Consider the following 14,500-nt stretch of genomic DNA (forward strand, 5'->3'; position numbering starts at 1 on the left):
GCATCCCCACCTGATGTCTAATGTCAAACTTGCAAACAAAATAACTAAAAGTGATTCAGAAGACATTTGTTTTGTTTTAAATGACAACGCTAATAGGAACAATTTGATGTGGAACAACCAGTTGCGCATGCATTATGACACTTCAGGTCTTTGTGCTAAAGAAGGTGTAAGTAGTGGCACAGTAAGACATTTTCCATCATGTAAAAATATTCATCATTATTCTGCCCTTTATAGTCTCCTCCTTTATCTCTCTGACAAATGCACCGTTGAAAGGTTATCATCAGTGTCTTTGTGATTCAAAGGCTAAGCGCGAACTGAACTAAACTTTTGGAGAGCTTACGTTTAAATGTGCATAAGTGTTTTTTATAGATTCATAAAAGAGAGAAAATAATAAAGACAGAAGAAGAGGACACGTCACATGTTGCCCGGCACATCTTGCATACACATTAGTTTCGCATTGCCAGCTCTATCTCCACAGCTTTGTGGAGTAAGGTCTGGCTCCTCTACACATACATTCTAGGATAGAAGAAAAAACGGCTTGGATTGTTTGCATTTCTTTAAACCAATCACAATCGTGATCAGGAAGGAACTTGTTTTGGTGGAACATTTGTACTCCGCAAAAGAAAATGCCTCATACAATATTAAATTAAGTTATCAGAATACAGTAACGTAAGCTATTTAAATGAGCTGGATACATGGTTAAACGTCATTTACTTTTACTAGTGTATAGCTGTGTGTACTTCGTCCATAGTAAATCCCCGCCAATCAGCCTCAAAACGTCCCAGTTAGAGAGTAAATGCCGTAAACATTCTTTGTAAATCTTTACAATCATTCCCCAAAAGAACCAAGCAGGACTGCCTTGTTGCACGATCCTTTGCCATTTTCAGCGAATAGCTTGCTAGCTCGAAGTTTGTTGATGTTTCCCGAAACCAACAGAGTTGCGCAAGGTAAAGGACATCCGCCGGAAGATCAGGTGGGGGCAGACGTTCCGGCGACTATCCGGTAAATGAATTGTCACTGATCCAGACTACATACAGATTTACTCTTAGCTCTTCAATGTAACACAGAAATATTGTACATATTTTCATAGTTCATTTTTATTGCACTTTTTATTTCTTGACTTGGCAGTACTTGCTTTTAATGTTTATTTCCTACATAAATAATAATAAATCTGATTCTAACATATAGGATTTTCAATCAAAATGTTAAAATCATTATTTTTGATTTGATGCAATATGAGAAAGTCTCACTGCACTTATACGTGATAAGATTTAAGACATCCGTGGTGCAGAATGTTAGCCTGGATGCCAGCCAAACTTAGCCCCGCCCAGAACATTCGAGGTCGGGAAGTTCTGACTAGAATCTGAGTATGACGATGTCAGGCTAGCAGAATGTTGCACTTGTAAATAAAAACATGAAGCATGTTTTGTTGCTAATTCTTCGGCTAAAGGCTGTACAGACCTTTTCATTGAGGTTTCCTTTGACTCTCAGGGGATTGAGCCCAGACGTTTAACCTTGCTATTATTTTTGAGACACACACACACACACACACACACCGAGTGTGAGGTCCAGGGAGATATATATGATTATTTTTTACTGAATGTGTGTGTATATATATATATATATATATATATATATATATAAATAATGTATATAATGTGTTTTCAAGGCTCTTCAAGGCTATGACTTGTAATAGTTGTACAAAATAACAACAAACGCTGCTGCATTTCATATAGATGCATAGATAGCTCCCTGGCTCTTGTATTGTATGTGGCATGCTAGCTTAATGGAACAGAGCCATAATCCATCCATCCATCCATCTTCATCCGCTTATCCGGGGTCGGGTCGCGGGGGTAGCAGCTCCAGCAGGGTACCCCAAACTTCCCTTTCCCGGGCCGGGTCTAGTCCGTCGAGGCCCCTGACCTTCACTGCCACCCATGTGGCAGCGCACCCGACCCCAGCGGTTCCTCCCACAGGTGGTGGGCCCATGGGATGCAGAGCCATAATTAATATTACAATAATGTGCTTCTCCTGCTTTGACAAGTCAAAATGAAAAAGCTCTAGTGGATTACTGTTGTGTGCTTGTTGTAGTCTACAATAGTAATTAAATGTGACAATTTTCAATATTCACTGTGTGCTAAAAATACTAGCATTGTGTCCTTAAACTTTAGCTGCCAATTATTTGAAACTTACTGATAATATATTTTGTCTGATGCCCTTCATTATAAAGATACCTCAGGCTCTTGATGTGCTTCGTTAGTGAAGTATTTTTATACTTTCCACACCCACTCTCCTGTTGCACATGAAATGGGATAGCAAACACACATTTCCCATGCAAGCAGCTTGTTTCTACAGAAAACTGCTTAAAAAAAACTCAACAACAACCAAACCATTCTCTTGTTAACCTTGTATGATGACACATCTTTTTTGCTTTCAGGGCAGTGAAAATACAGTCTGAATGCCTTTCATTCCACATGTCTCATCATTATGTTGTTGATTGTGGGGAAAAGGGAATGAAGAAATGAGAGACTCTGAAAGGCAATCTTGCTCGCTAATGGCCTGCAAAGTTATCAGTTGCGGCTTACTGAAGCTTAAAGCGGCTTCATTGGGATGTAATAGCTGGAAAAGTTGTCCTCCGTTCACTCTAGCTAATCCTTCCTTCAGGGCTTTCTCTCACAATCAGAGATACGTGGAAAGAGGCAGAACGAGAGGCCTGTATGAAGAAAGGAAGAAAATGATGACGACCAAAAGAAAATTGCAATCAGGCACAGGATGAAGAGAAATTTAAACGGCAACCAAAATGCCATCAGGATTGAAGCTTTGGATGATGCTGCTCAGTGTTATGAGCGTGATTTAGGCAAGCAGCAGAGCAGATCACTGCTGTCTCATTCTGGCCTCCTGTAAAGCACTTTTGTATAATTATTCAAGTCATAAACATGGCAGCGGGGTTGGTCTTATTCATTCCAATGTGATCACTGCTTGCTCTCTTTCCCTGCCGCTGGAACTGACACGCAGAATTTCCTGTTTGATACCCGCTCCGCTCGTGCCTCTCCATTTCAAAGAAGAAATACTTGCAGCCCCAGGGCATAAATCTTAATCTTTATTTATCTTAACACTCTCTCGCTCTCTCTCTCTCTCTCTCTCTCTCTTATATTTTGGCTGTTGTGGCTCTTTGTTCATGCTGTTTCTCTATGTATCACATTATGCATTTGTGTCCACAAATTTAAATTATATTGTAAAATTCCATATAATTTTATTTTTTATATATATATACACAAAACTGCCAAAAGAAAAACAAAACACACCTAAAAACAAATAAAGGGAGCAAATTAGGCCCTAGATAAAAAAAAAAGGTGTCTTTAACCACAATAGCTTCAAATGCTCGCTGGCATAGATTCTGGAACATTCTTCCAAAAGACTTTCCCTCATTTGATGTTTTTTTATTTCTATGTTTTACCCCTTTGTTTATTTGGTTTCACAACAAGCATTTACAGTGCAATACTACAGCAGTTATAACGATCAATATGCAGTCCTAAAACCAATTATGTAACAGAACAACGATGTTTTTCCTGTCCTGGTGTGGCTCCATTTTGTAAAAATATAGGCCTATAAATAACTAATTTCTTCATTTTATGTGGAGGATAGAAACACCAAAACGCAAGCTGAAAAGACGGCTGCATATAAAGCAACTGTCAGATTATATAGTATAGCTATAAACAATCCAAACAACACAATTTTATAGCATTTGTGTTCCATTCCTGCCTGATTTCAGCTTCTTTAATGCCTTTGACACTGTGTATATGGATAGAGACGCACAACACACACACACACACACACCTTGCCAGCAGGCGCCCACAGTCAGCTGCGTATCAATCTTTGCGGTGTGGATCGGCCAGTCATCCGTCACCAGGTAGGGTTCATAGGTCACACCATCGACAAATAGGGTCACTGCAGGAAACTCCACGTTGATCACATAATAGTGCCATTCCTTGTCACAGATCTGTAAAGGCGAGAGAGAGGTTTTGATGTTATTGAGCTACAGCACTTTCTGCTATGTGTCCACTTCATGCATTCAAATTAGCAAATATTCCTCGTTATCTTGTACACAAAAATAGGGCAGCTTTAAAAATACATTACTCTGGCAACCACATCTCTTTTTGGGTTTTTTTTTATTTAGGTTAGGAGCCTTTTTCCGTGGAGGATTATGTTTATAGGGAGGCTGTTATGAAGATGATGTTTACTCCATGCAGCTGAAACCGAAGGCGCATCCTTGAGCGCTCCCCCGGCTTTCTACCTTTAATGAAAGAGAAGCAAGGAATTCCTCTCCTCTTCCCTGAATCATTTGCTCCCTGTCGTCAGACAGCTAATGAGGTTTCTGTCTAATGAGCTGTTTATTAAAAGGCGCGCGGCGAGTGACAAACATGGCTGTGGAGGATCTGAGTGCCACGTAACTTTTATTAGCCATCACAAGCATTCTTTCATTATTTAGAGAACCTGTAAGGACACATCCTGTTCTCACTCTTTCTGCCTGCCTCTCTACCCACAACAAACAAACTCTCTCTACCTGGGCCACAACAAGATGTATCTGCTACTTTGCTTTAGGGCTACGATTCACCATGGCAATAACCACAAAAAAAATCAGTCAGCATACTTTACCCCTCTGGAACTGGAAATACTCATGTGCACATACAGCGAGTTTCAACATATATTTCATAAAAAAAAGCAGCACAGCTGCTGTTGCAAAAGAGCGAGAATTGGCGTGGGAGAAAATTGCTGCTCGAGTCGATGCGTAAGTTATATATAGTGTATTCATTTCATACTTAATCACAAGTATAATATTACTGGTGAAAACTGGTGGACGTTGGTGATATGAGGAAGGATATGGTATCTAGCCTACATATGTTTTTTTATTCATGCAGATAACAAACTGCGCTAAAATGCGCCTGATACAGACTGAATGAATGAATGAATGAGGAAATGAAAGAGCGCTGTGTCAGATGGAGGTGGTTTATTGAAGAAAACCTGCTCCTGACCAGGTTAGGTTCACTGACTCGGAGGTTAAGTTACCTCTCTTTCTGAAACGGGCTGGAGTTACCCCTCTCTCTCAGGTTTAAATAACCTCTCTTTCTGAAACGGAAAACCCAGAGTTTCCCTCATCTCAGGGTTAACAAACTCAGAGTTTTCACTAAACCTGCTTTCTGAAACGGGCCTCTGGTTGTGTAAGGGTTGAAAACAACGTGCAGTAACATTATAGCACTTCATCCATACATTTTGGCCCATCTGTTCGCATTCTCAGGCACGTCCGTATTTTTAACTGCCTAGTCGAATATGCTTTACATTTGCAATTATGACATTAAAATAATTTGACAAGTCTGTAAATAGCTACAGGCAATAAACTGGTAATTATGGTAAGTGGGATATGACATGATTGTAGCATTTGCCTTGTGGTTGACAGTGTAATAAAAAATAAATTTCCCCCCACTGTCTAAAAAATAATAATGGGGGAATATACAAAATAAAAATTGTAATTAATACATAAAGCAGATTAAAATCCATACAGTAATCACCACCTTGTGCCAAGATGAGTAAATAATAAAATGATTACTGGCAATTTCCCAGGGTGCTGTGAAGATGCATGTCATATTAGGTTTTAAAGATAATTTTTTGGGGCATTTTAGGCCTTTATTTTTTAATAGGACAGCTGAAGACATGAAAGGGGAAAGAGAGGGGTAATGACATGCAGCAATATATAGAGTAATCCTCTATATATGGGCGCACGCTCTACCAGGTGAGCTAACCAGCCGGCCCCATATTATGTTTTAGATGTTATATGCTGTGAAAGGGCTTAATAGAAATGTCTTGCTTTTAGTTATTTGACCAGCCCAAAGGACGAATGACACATACAACAGCACATCTGTGTCAGAGTGCCTGTTATCTGAACCACAGATATTTTCAACCTACAGTAAACAACCTAAACTGCAAGTGTACTTCCTTTTAAAGTGATATTTACAGTTTTAAAAATGTTGGCAACTTGGTGAAGTCTTAAAGGATTCCCCACATTATTGTTTCTCCTCTTATGGCCAATGCATCTGTTTTTCTGTAATCAGTCTTGTGTGAAGGATTTGGTTGAATAAACAGAAAACATCAATCTATTTGCACTGAAGTGGAGAATTTCTGCTAATTTGAGATGCACAGAGAGAAACCGAAGAAAAGGATAAAACAGATTTTCATTTTGTTAGATTTATTTCTATGGCTCAGTGGCCACACACGCACGCACGCGCACGTAGTATATTCAAGCTGTGATATAAACTAATGGGGTTGAGACCTTTGTTAGAGCAACCAGGAATCTCCAGGGATGTTCAATTTAGAAAGTAGAGTCTCACACTTTACGAGTGTGAAGGAACAGAAATTCCCAGAGGATATCCGAGGCTCCCCATCCACCAAACAGTATCACGTCGCTCAGCAGATACAGGGATAAATATGCTTAGTTACTATGCTTTTTTATGGATTGCTTCCTTATACGGCCACAGGTAGATCTGAACCTCACCATTCAAGGCCTAGATTCATCTGGTTTTGGGTCAACCTACAGTTTGAATAGTTAGAATATTAAGAGCAGAATAAATACAACCTATGTAAAGAAGATGAAGGTATTAGACTACTTGCTCCGTTTTTCAGACTGCTGTACTGCATGCATATTGAGATATCCCATGATTTCAAGCATGCATTATTAACAATGACAGTATGTTTTAGTTTCATCAGCTCACATTCTGGATTTGTATGTGTACTGGACTAGACAGGCAGAATGAATTTGCCACTTTCATTTAGCCGCTGGCTGGCTGACTGCCTGTAGAAATCTGTGAAATCTGCGGATTGTTATAATCATTAGGATTCATCCTCTGCAAACCATGAATGCCTGTAACAAATTTTATGGCAATCCATCCAATAGTTGTTCAGATATTTCGTGGTGGACCAACCGCTGGACAGACAAGACCGACCGAACGACACTGCTACTCTGCTATCATGCTACATAGAGCGGCGCAGCTAGCATGGCGGAAAAAAAATAAATATATAAGTAGTTCTCCTCTGCAACAGTGTAACAAGACAATGAATGCCAAAACACTGCAATAAGCCAGTCCCCAAGCAGGTTGCAGACCTGCTTAGCATGAACACAATCACCAGAGGAGTCCCGCAACAGAGTGAGAGAAACAGCAGCCGAGGCAGAGAGACACTAGTCATGTTTCCATCAACGTATTTTTATGCGCATTTTGAAGTGTCGCATTAGAAAACGTTGATGGAAACTGCAAAATTCGAAAAAACTTCATCAAATTCGCAAAAAGGTTTTTACGCTCGCTTGAGGTGGTTTTTGCCTTTTCCGAAAAAGAGTTAATGTGCCGAATAAGTTGTGACGTAGCGATATAGGCTTAGTCTCGCATTGCCAGACCTTCCTCCACAGCGCTGCAGACGAAGGTCTAGCTAGTCTACACAGCATTCCGGGATGGGAGAAAAATGTGCTCTGGTTTATTGGCATTTCTTTAAACCAGGGCCGGACGAAGCCACGGTGCCGCTGCAAAATAGCCCCTGGTAGGAACTTGTTTTGGTGGAACGTATGTACGTTCAAAAGTTGTTTTAGTCGTGCAACAGAAAACTCAGATTGGACAGATAGTCTAGCTAGGATTTACCTGCAGAGATCTGAGGAGCAGTTAATTATAGTCTTCATAAATCCACCGGAGTTTAAAACTCCAACACAAAGAAAGTGGAAGGTAACGGAGCAATCCCGGAAGTGGAACGTCGTGGATAGAGACTACCAAAGCAGCAGCGTCAGTCCTCTGTCAGGGTCAGATGGACATCCGGCTGAAATGAGGGATATCCGGCGGAACCTGAACAATCCCATCGTCGATATAGACTATGCCCCTGCTAATGTAGATGCATTTTAAAATACATTTCTTTATTTTATTTTGGACTTACATGCAACTAGAGATGGCCCGATACCAATTTTTTGCTTCCCGATACCGATTCCGATACCTGAACTTGCGTATCTGCCGATACCGAGTACTGATCCAATACCAGTGTGTCATATATTTTATTATGTTTTAACAACTGTATACTACTATCCCTGTATGGATGTGATATTATTTCTATCTTTGTTGTCGGTCTGGCTCAGGTTAAACTCTTTGTGAAACATGAATGTGTTGGATCCAAACAAATGTGCATAAACTGATCTGGTACAAAAAAAACACATGTGGCCAGCCAGCACTCAGAGACAAAAGACTCAGAGACCATGTGGTCTTTCAAACAGAGGGTTTCGGCCTACATGTAAATTCCACATCCCTTGCTCCAAACTCTTAAATGAAGAAAAGGAGATAAGAAGGCAACAAAATGGCTGAATGACCACGAAGGAGTGGCCAAAGTGGTCAAAACTCTAAGAACTACAGCCTTGTAGTTCACACCTTTTCAGAGATCTCTGGATCCCCATTCGCTTAATGGCCCCTGAACACAGCATGCGGTCAGGATCTATAAAACCTTTTGACACACCTTTTTTCATCGTCTTCCATTGCAACCCCGTTGCTGCAGGGATCGCGCAAGATCTTGGGCAAAATTACTTCCACTTCTGGACAAAGTGGATTTATTTCTAGGTGTTCTGAAGAACACTACTGGATCCTGGAAACACACGTCGTGTTTCAACACTGCAGAGAGAACAACACGTTCTCTAGAAGGAAATCGGACACGGACACCGTTGTTTCTTCAAAGTCGACTCTGGCTTGTTCCCCGCTGTCCTGGGGACCAGCAAGTTTCTCCGTGCCGCTGACGAGCGACACAGACCCGTTCTGTTGTTTCTGTGGAAATATATGGACCGAAACAAACGGATTGAACACACAGTAAGAAGGCTTAAGGTTTTCTGGGCAGAGGAATAGTGTGTTTTATTAATGTGTAGAGGCATAATGTTGCCATTGTTTACCATTAATGTGATCGATTGATAAGCGCTACTGTTGCGCGTGATTTATTAATCTATGATGGTGACCGCTGGGTCAGCTCTATTTCTGTAAATGTACTCTGATCACGGTGCATTGTTGATATGTTGTGTTGAATATTGCAGCTAGCTTGTTAAAACTGTAATTGCTACCTGCTAACTCCCCTTTCACTGAGTTTTAGTTATTGTACTGAGTGAGATAATCAGGTTTTTCAAAGTGTCTTTCTCTTCCTAAGGGGCTTTCTTTCCTCTTTCACTAACACACGCGCACACACACACGTACGGACATACACACGCCCAAGTGAACAGCTGGCCTACAGCGAGTCACGTGCGTCTAATAGCTACACAGCTAGCACATAGCGAAGTAGTTTAGTGTGTGGGTCTGCAACTCCGCTTCTTGGAGCGTCTTTTTTTGTCACCAACCCGTTAGGTGGAGAGCTAACGGGCCAGCTTAGTCATGTGGCCTTGCAACGCAGCCCACTACCGCCCTCTTGAGGTTAAATAGCTTTTGTGCAGCTAACACATAGCCTAGCTTCAAAGAGCTAACGGCTGATCTGGGCATGACCAAGCAACCCCCGGGTTTCGTCACCCCCCTCCTCCTCACACACACACACACACACACACACACACACACACACACACACACACAGAGAGCATCTCATCACATGCTAGTTTGTTTGTGCTTTGTTTTGTACTTTAAAAAAGGGTATATTGGTTTTAGTTGATCAAAGGATTGTTAATTGGCCATTGATGATTTTGAAGTTAATAAATTCTACTATACTTTAATTAGCAGTTGTCTGTGATTATTTGTGTACTTATTGTAATAATTGCTGGTTGAACACAGGTCAGTGTTCGAATTCACCCTTCCTTTTGTTCCTTTAAAGAATATCAGAGATTAACCAAGTTAAGATCGGTATTTAAAAGGGAATACCACCTAATGAGACTATTTCACAGTTCGGTTATTGGCCCCTGAAGTTCCAGGGTGGTGCCCCGTTTTGATTGTTTGTTGATTTGATAAAGTTATTAATAACCATATTCATAACTTTATTAATATTGATAAAACATCTTTGATAATTTGCCAATAATTGGATCTGTACACCTACCAATACCCAACAAATACCACAGAACTTTCTTTTATTATCCAGTTTGACAGTCGGTTATAACGGAAAAAGAACATAAATAAACTACTTTAACGTAGATTTTCTATAGGGCTTTATATCAATGGTATCGGATCGGTGCATAAACTCCAGTACTTCCTGATACCGATACTAGCGTTTTAGGCATCGGAACATCTCTACATGCAACACCAAAAAACAGAATATTTAAATTATTTTCCATGAGGTTAGTGATCATTTTTGCTCTCCCACTTCTAAAATTAACTATTTCTACCTGTTTGATGGATTAAACCACTTTTGTTGTAGAACATGTCAACAATATTTCCTCCATGAAAACTTGTTATATTTCTTCGTTTTTTTCACTCAGAATGCTACAGTGTAGTGCAGATTTGTGCACTAATCGAGCAGAAGTTCAGATAATACAGCCTCCCTGGGGCTGGATCACTGAATTTAGTCAAAGATTAAAAACCTCAATTGAACAAGCCAAGGACAGCAAAAACAGAAGATGCAGGGAAACATACCAGAAATAAGACATAAATGCTGGATCTTAAAATATTATAACTTGCACAGAATAAGTGCTTTATAAACATGACCTTTTTCTTTTCTTTTTAGTACACATTGTTTGGTGACACCATGTCATTCCCAGCATAGCTCCACACACCATCAACCTAAGCAGAAGTCTAATCAGCAGAAATAAGTGAAAACACATGTGAGTGTGTTGGATTTTTATATAGACCCCCCCTTTTTACAGCAGACATTTTTGGCTCGTCATATAAGGAAAAGCAAAGGTGTAATTGATGACATTAAAAAGAAAGCATTCCAATAAGATATTTCCAGATTTCTGGTATGGTGCATGCTTGCTTTCTGGGACACTTAAAGGACCTAAGCCCAATGGAAATTGTTTCACCTGAGCTTTTCCTACTATGACAAGTCTGCTGTCAAAAAGGTGTATTATGGAAAGGAGATGGCCAGGAGAGGGGTTTTACTCATCCTACAACTCCAAATGAGGGTACACAATTCCTTCTTTGTATCTTAGATATATTCAATTTGGAAAATGCTCTAGCCCGCAGATATAAGACTAGACAATCTCCTTCTTCAGGTTTATTCTCTAGGATAGATTACTTCCTTGTTTAGAACTGTGTTGGACAGGATCGATGACTGTACAATTGGTATCCAGACACTTTCTGATCATTCCTCTATTACTGTAACCATATCCTGTCCTCATAAAGATTCAGATTACAGATGCTGCCTAAATCCTACCTTACGGAGACAGATTCCCTTTGTTGAGTATATTGCCATGCAATGGCAGTGTTTTATTGCTGAGAATAAAAACACCAGAGATAAGCCTGTCTATCTTGCGGAAATCTGTCACGGCATATTTACGAGATAAGAAAGAAGACCTTAAGAGCCAATTGGACCTGGAAAACACTAAACAATCTCAAGGCTGAATTTAGGTTGTCACTCAAAGGATCTCTGGCAAACAATTACACGCTGCCTGCTCTGTGTTAAGGTGACTACACACCGAGCCGATAATCGTCCGGACAGTCTGGCGAGGTCAGTGACTCGAGTCTGTTCTGTGTGTTCCGTGCCGTCGTCCATCCAAGGGGCCGTCAGCCTTCATTTTGGCCGATTTGACATGTATAATTGGCAGGGCGGGCACTGCCGGCAGTCGGACTCAAATGACCCATCTGATTGGTGGAGTGCTAACCTGGAAACGGGGAGCGGAATGAGCGTGACTAGAGTCTCTCAAAATCTGATAAAAATCTTTTAAACTGACCTTTGTTGATCTGAAATGAAGACAGATTCAGCAACTGTATGGCCTATTTCTCGCTTAAAATGTTTTCAGAACCACGTTTCGGTGAACTATTTCAGTACAATATGAGATCGTATTCTGAACAAGCCGCCATGACAGTCTGTCTTTAATTTCCGGAGAAACCAGACCCACGTGACGCGTTCGTCCAATCAGCTGCCAGTTTTCATTTTTGGGCGACAATACAGATTAGCGCCGCCTGCTGTTATGGAGACGTATTACGTCTCGTCGCTTTGGTGTGTTCCGAGGCACTTTTTTGACCAACTCGGGGATACTGATCAGTCCAACGGCCTTTTCTGCCGAGGGTCGGCCGTCTGGTCAGCGTGTCTGGGCCATTAGACAAACTACTAACAAGGAGAGCAGAGTCCCTTATCTTCTTTTGTGTGGAACATAGGTTATATGATTCAGATAATAAACGAGACTGGCTTATAGTGCATATTGAGAGAAACCCCAACACAAACCCTTATTCACCGACTGCCATGGGGCATTTTGAATCTGCTGACATAAACAGAATAATGAGGACATTCTGCTGGTTGCTGGGAAGCCCTTTTGTAGGGCCAAGTTTATTTTGATGCATTAGTGAGGTTTGGGATGGGAGGACACAACCCAAACATAATGGTGTTCACATCTGTTTTATGTGACAGCGCCCGACAGGCATGCCCAATAAGACCACTGATCTTGCTTTGGCATTTTTCTGATGTAAAGGGTATAATGATTATTATAACGATTTTGAAATCATTGGTGCATGAACATATCTTGGATACTGATTGTTTACTTTGATATTTTCAGGAAATCCGAAGCTTTGCCTTGAGGCTGCCACTACCCTCCTTTCCTCATCTGTCCTGTTCCATACACCCTTTGTCTGAACTACTTTCTTCTCTTTTTCCTCCTCCTGCTGCTATCCCCACCTCCACCTCATCACGCCTTCCTACAGTTACTTGCACATCTCTTCTCTTTCCATTGTCATCTCCTTTGTTCCTATTTACATTCCTCGCCTCTCCTCTGCCGCTGTTGTGCTACTGCAGTATTGATGCAAGCCTATTATGTGTCAGTGTGATGGTAGGGAATGACGAGGAGAGTAAAAGAAGAAAACAGTAAAGGAAAGAAAGTAAAAGAGCTTCGATATCATGCTCAACAGCATGTAAATAAAACACGTCTTGTCATACAAAAGCAGCTTATTCCTGTTAGGCACAAACTTAATGTAAGAGGCCGTATACTGTCATGCAGGCCAAGTAACACTCACAACTGTATGGAATAACATCCCAAGGGAGGTTTGAATTAGTTGAAAAGAAAATACATGTAGAAATTGCATCAAGGTTTAACTTTTAAGCTGGGTTCAGAGTATGTTGATAAAGGCAGGGTATCTGCAAGATATAGTCTTTGGACTACTTGCACCACACTACATAAATATCCTCAGAAAACACAAAACTGCTTTTACTACTGTTGTTCATCCCAATTCTAAGGTCTACTTTAAATGTATGTTTTGCTGCAGGATTTTTGAAATCTCCGTCTGTTTGAAATGAAAAGGAATTCACACCAGTTATTTAAGTTTCACCTTTAAGGTGAAGGCTGGAGTTAGAGAATAGACATGCAGTGAGTCAGACTGTTAGAGGGGTCGAGATAGAGTGAGAGAAAACAACAAATACAGAGATGGACGAAACAAGCTGTCAATATAATAATTATGTTACTCAGCAGGTCTGCATGTAATGGCATTAAGCCCCCTGCCTCTTACACACACAAACACACACTCTAGTCTCACACTGCAAAGACATATACATGTAGTGAGATGCAGCAGCTCTACACTGAGGTAACACACAAAGCGCCGAAAGCAGACAAAGTACACCTGAGCTCTCAAATGAGGTCATTTGACAAATAGAAAGCACACACACACCCCCACACGGAAGATGTATACGCTGGAGGAGATGCTCAATATCTTCTCTGTTGCTCTTTGTTTTGCTCTCACAGAAAAGTGAAAAATGTTTCATCACTGCCAGTTTGTGCTCTTTTATGCTAAGTATGCTGCATGCTGAGTCCTTGTAAGGGTGACTTGCAGAATTAGAGTGATTCATAGCAAACAAGATCAATCTGGAAAAGTAAATAAACACAGCAATGCCAGAGAACACATGATGCAGACTGTAAGAAAGTATGGATTTGTGTGAGTCTTTCATACAACAACAAAAAGTGCCATTGGAGAGGTTTTTGAAAATGGCCATCTGACCTTTACAAGACCTGTGTGGTAAACAGACATGTCCCTCTTGCACTCTCATTCCATCGCTGCATTCTAAACATTATCAGCATTGATAAATTACTTTAACTGATAAAAACGTTAACTGAACTGAAACATTCATCAGTTAGTCTCTTGTGTTTGAGGTGGAACTAAATCACTCTGAATAGGCACTTCAATCTCTCCTGGTATCTACAGTACAACAAACAAGCACTCATACACACGCCACTAACACCATCCAATTAATCTCCTCAGAAACAAAGGGAGGCTTCTAATCAACACAGGACAGAGAACAGGCCGTGGCACAACAAGCATGGTAATAACAGGCAGATAAGGTAATTGTAGATGTTGCATGGACAAGCAATGAGGGTGATTTTGTACTT

The 14,500-nt window shown here is 40.7% G+C and overlaps 1 protein-coding gene across 1 annotated transcript in view; it reads right to left on the reverse strand.

Annotated features, from left to right (window-relative positions):
• clstn2a (calsyntenin 2a) overlaps positions 1 to 14,500 on the reverse strand; it is a 179,347-nt gene that overhangs the window by 15,365 nt on the left and 149,482 nt on the right. Inside the window, exon 10 of the mRNA XM_078264616.1 lies at positions 3,838 to 4,000. Coding sequence (XP_078120742.1) covers positions 3,838 to 4,000 — 163 coding nt within the window. The remainder of the gene's footprint in view (positions 1 to 3,837; positions 4,001 to 14,500) is intronic.

Source organism: Sander vitreus, chromosome 12 (assembly GCF_031162955.1).
Source record: "Sander vitreus isolate 19-12246 chromosome 12, sanVit1, whole genome shotgun sequence".
Taxonomy (NCBI): Eukaryota; Metazoa; Chordata; class Actinopteri; order Perciformes; family Percidae; genus Sander; species Sander vitreus.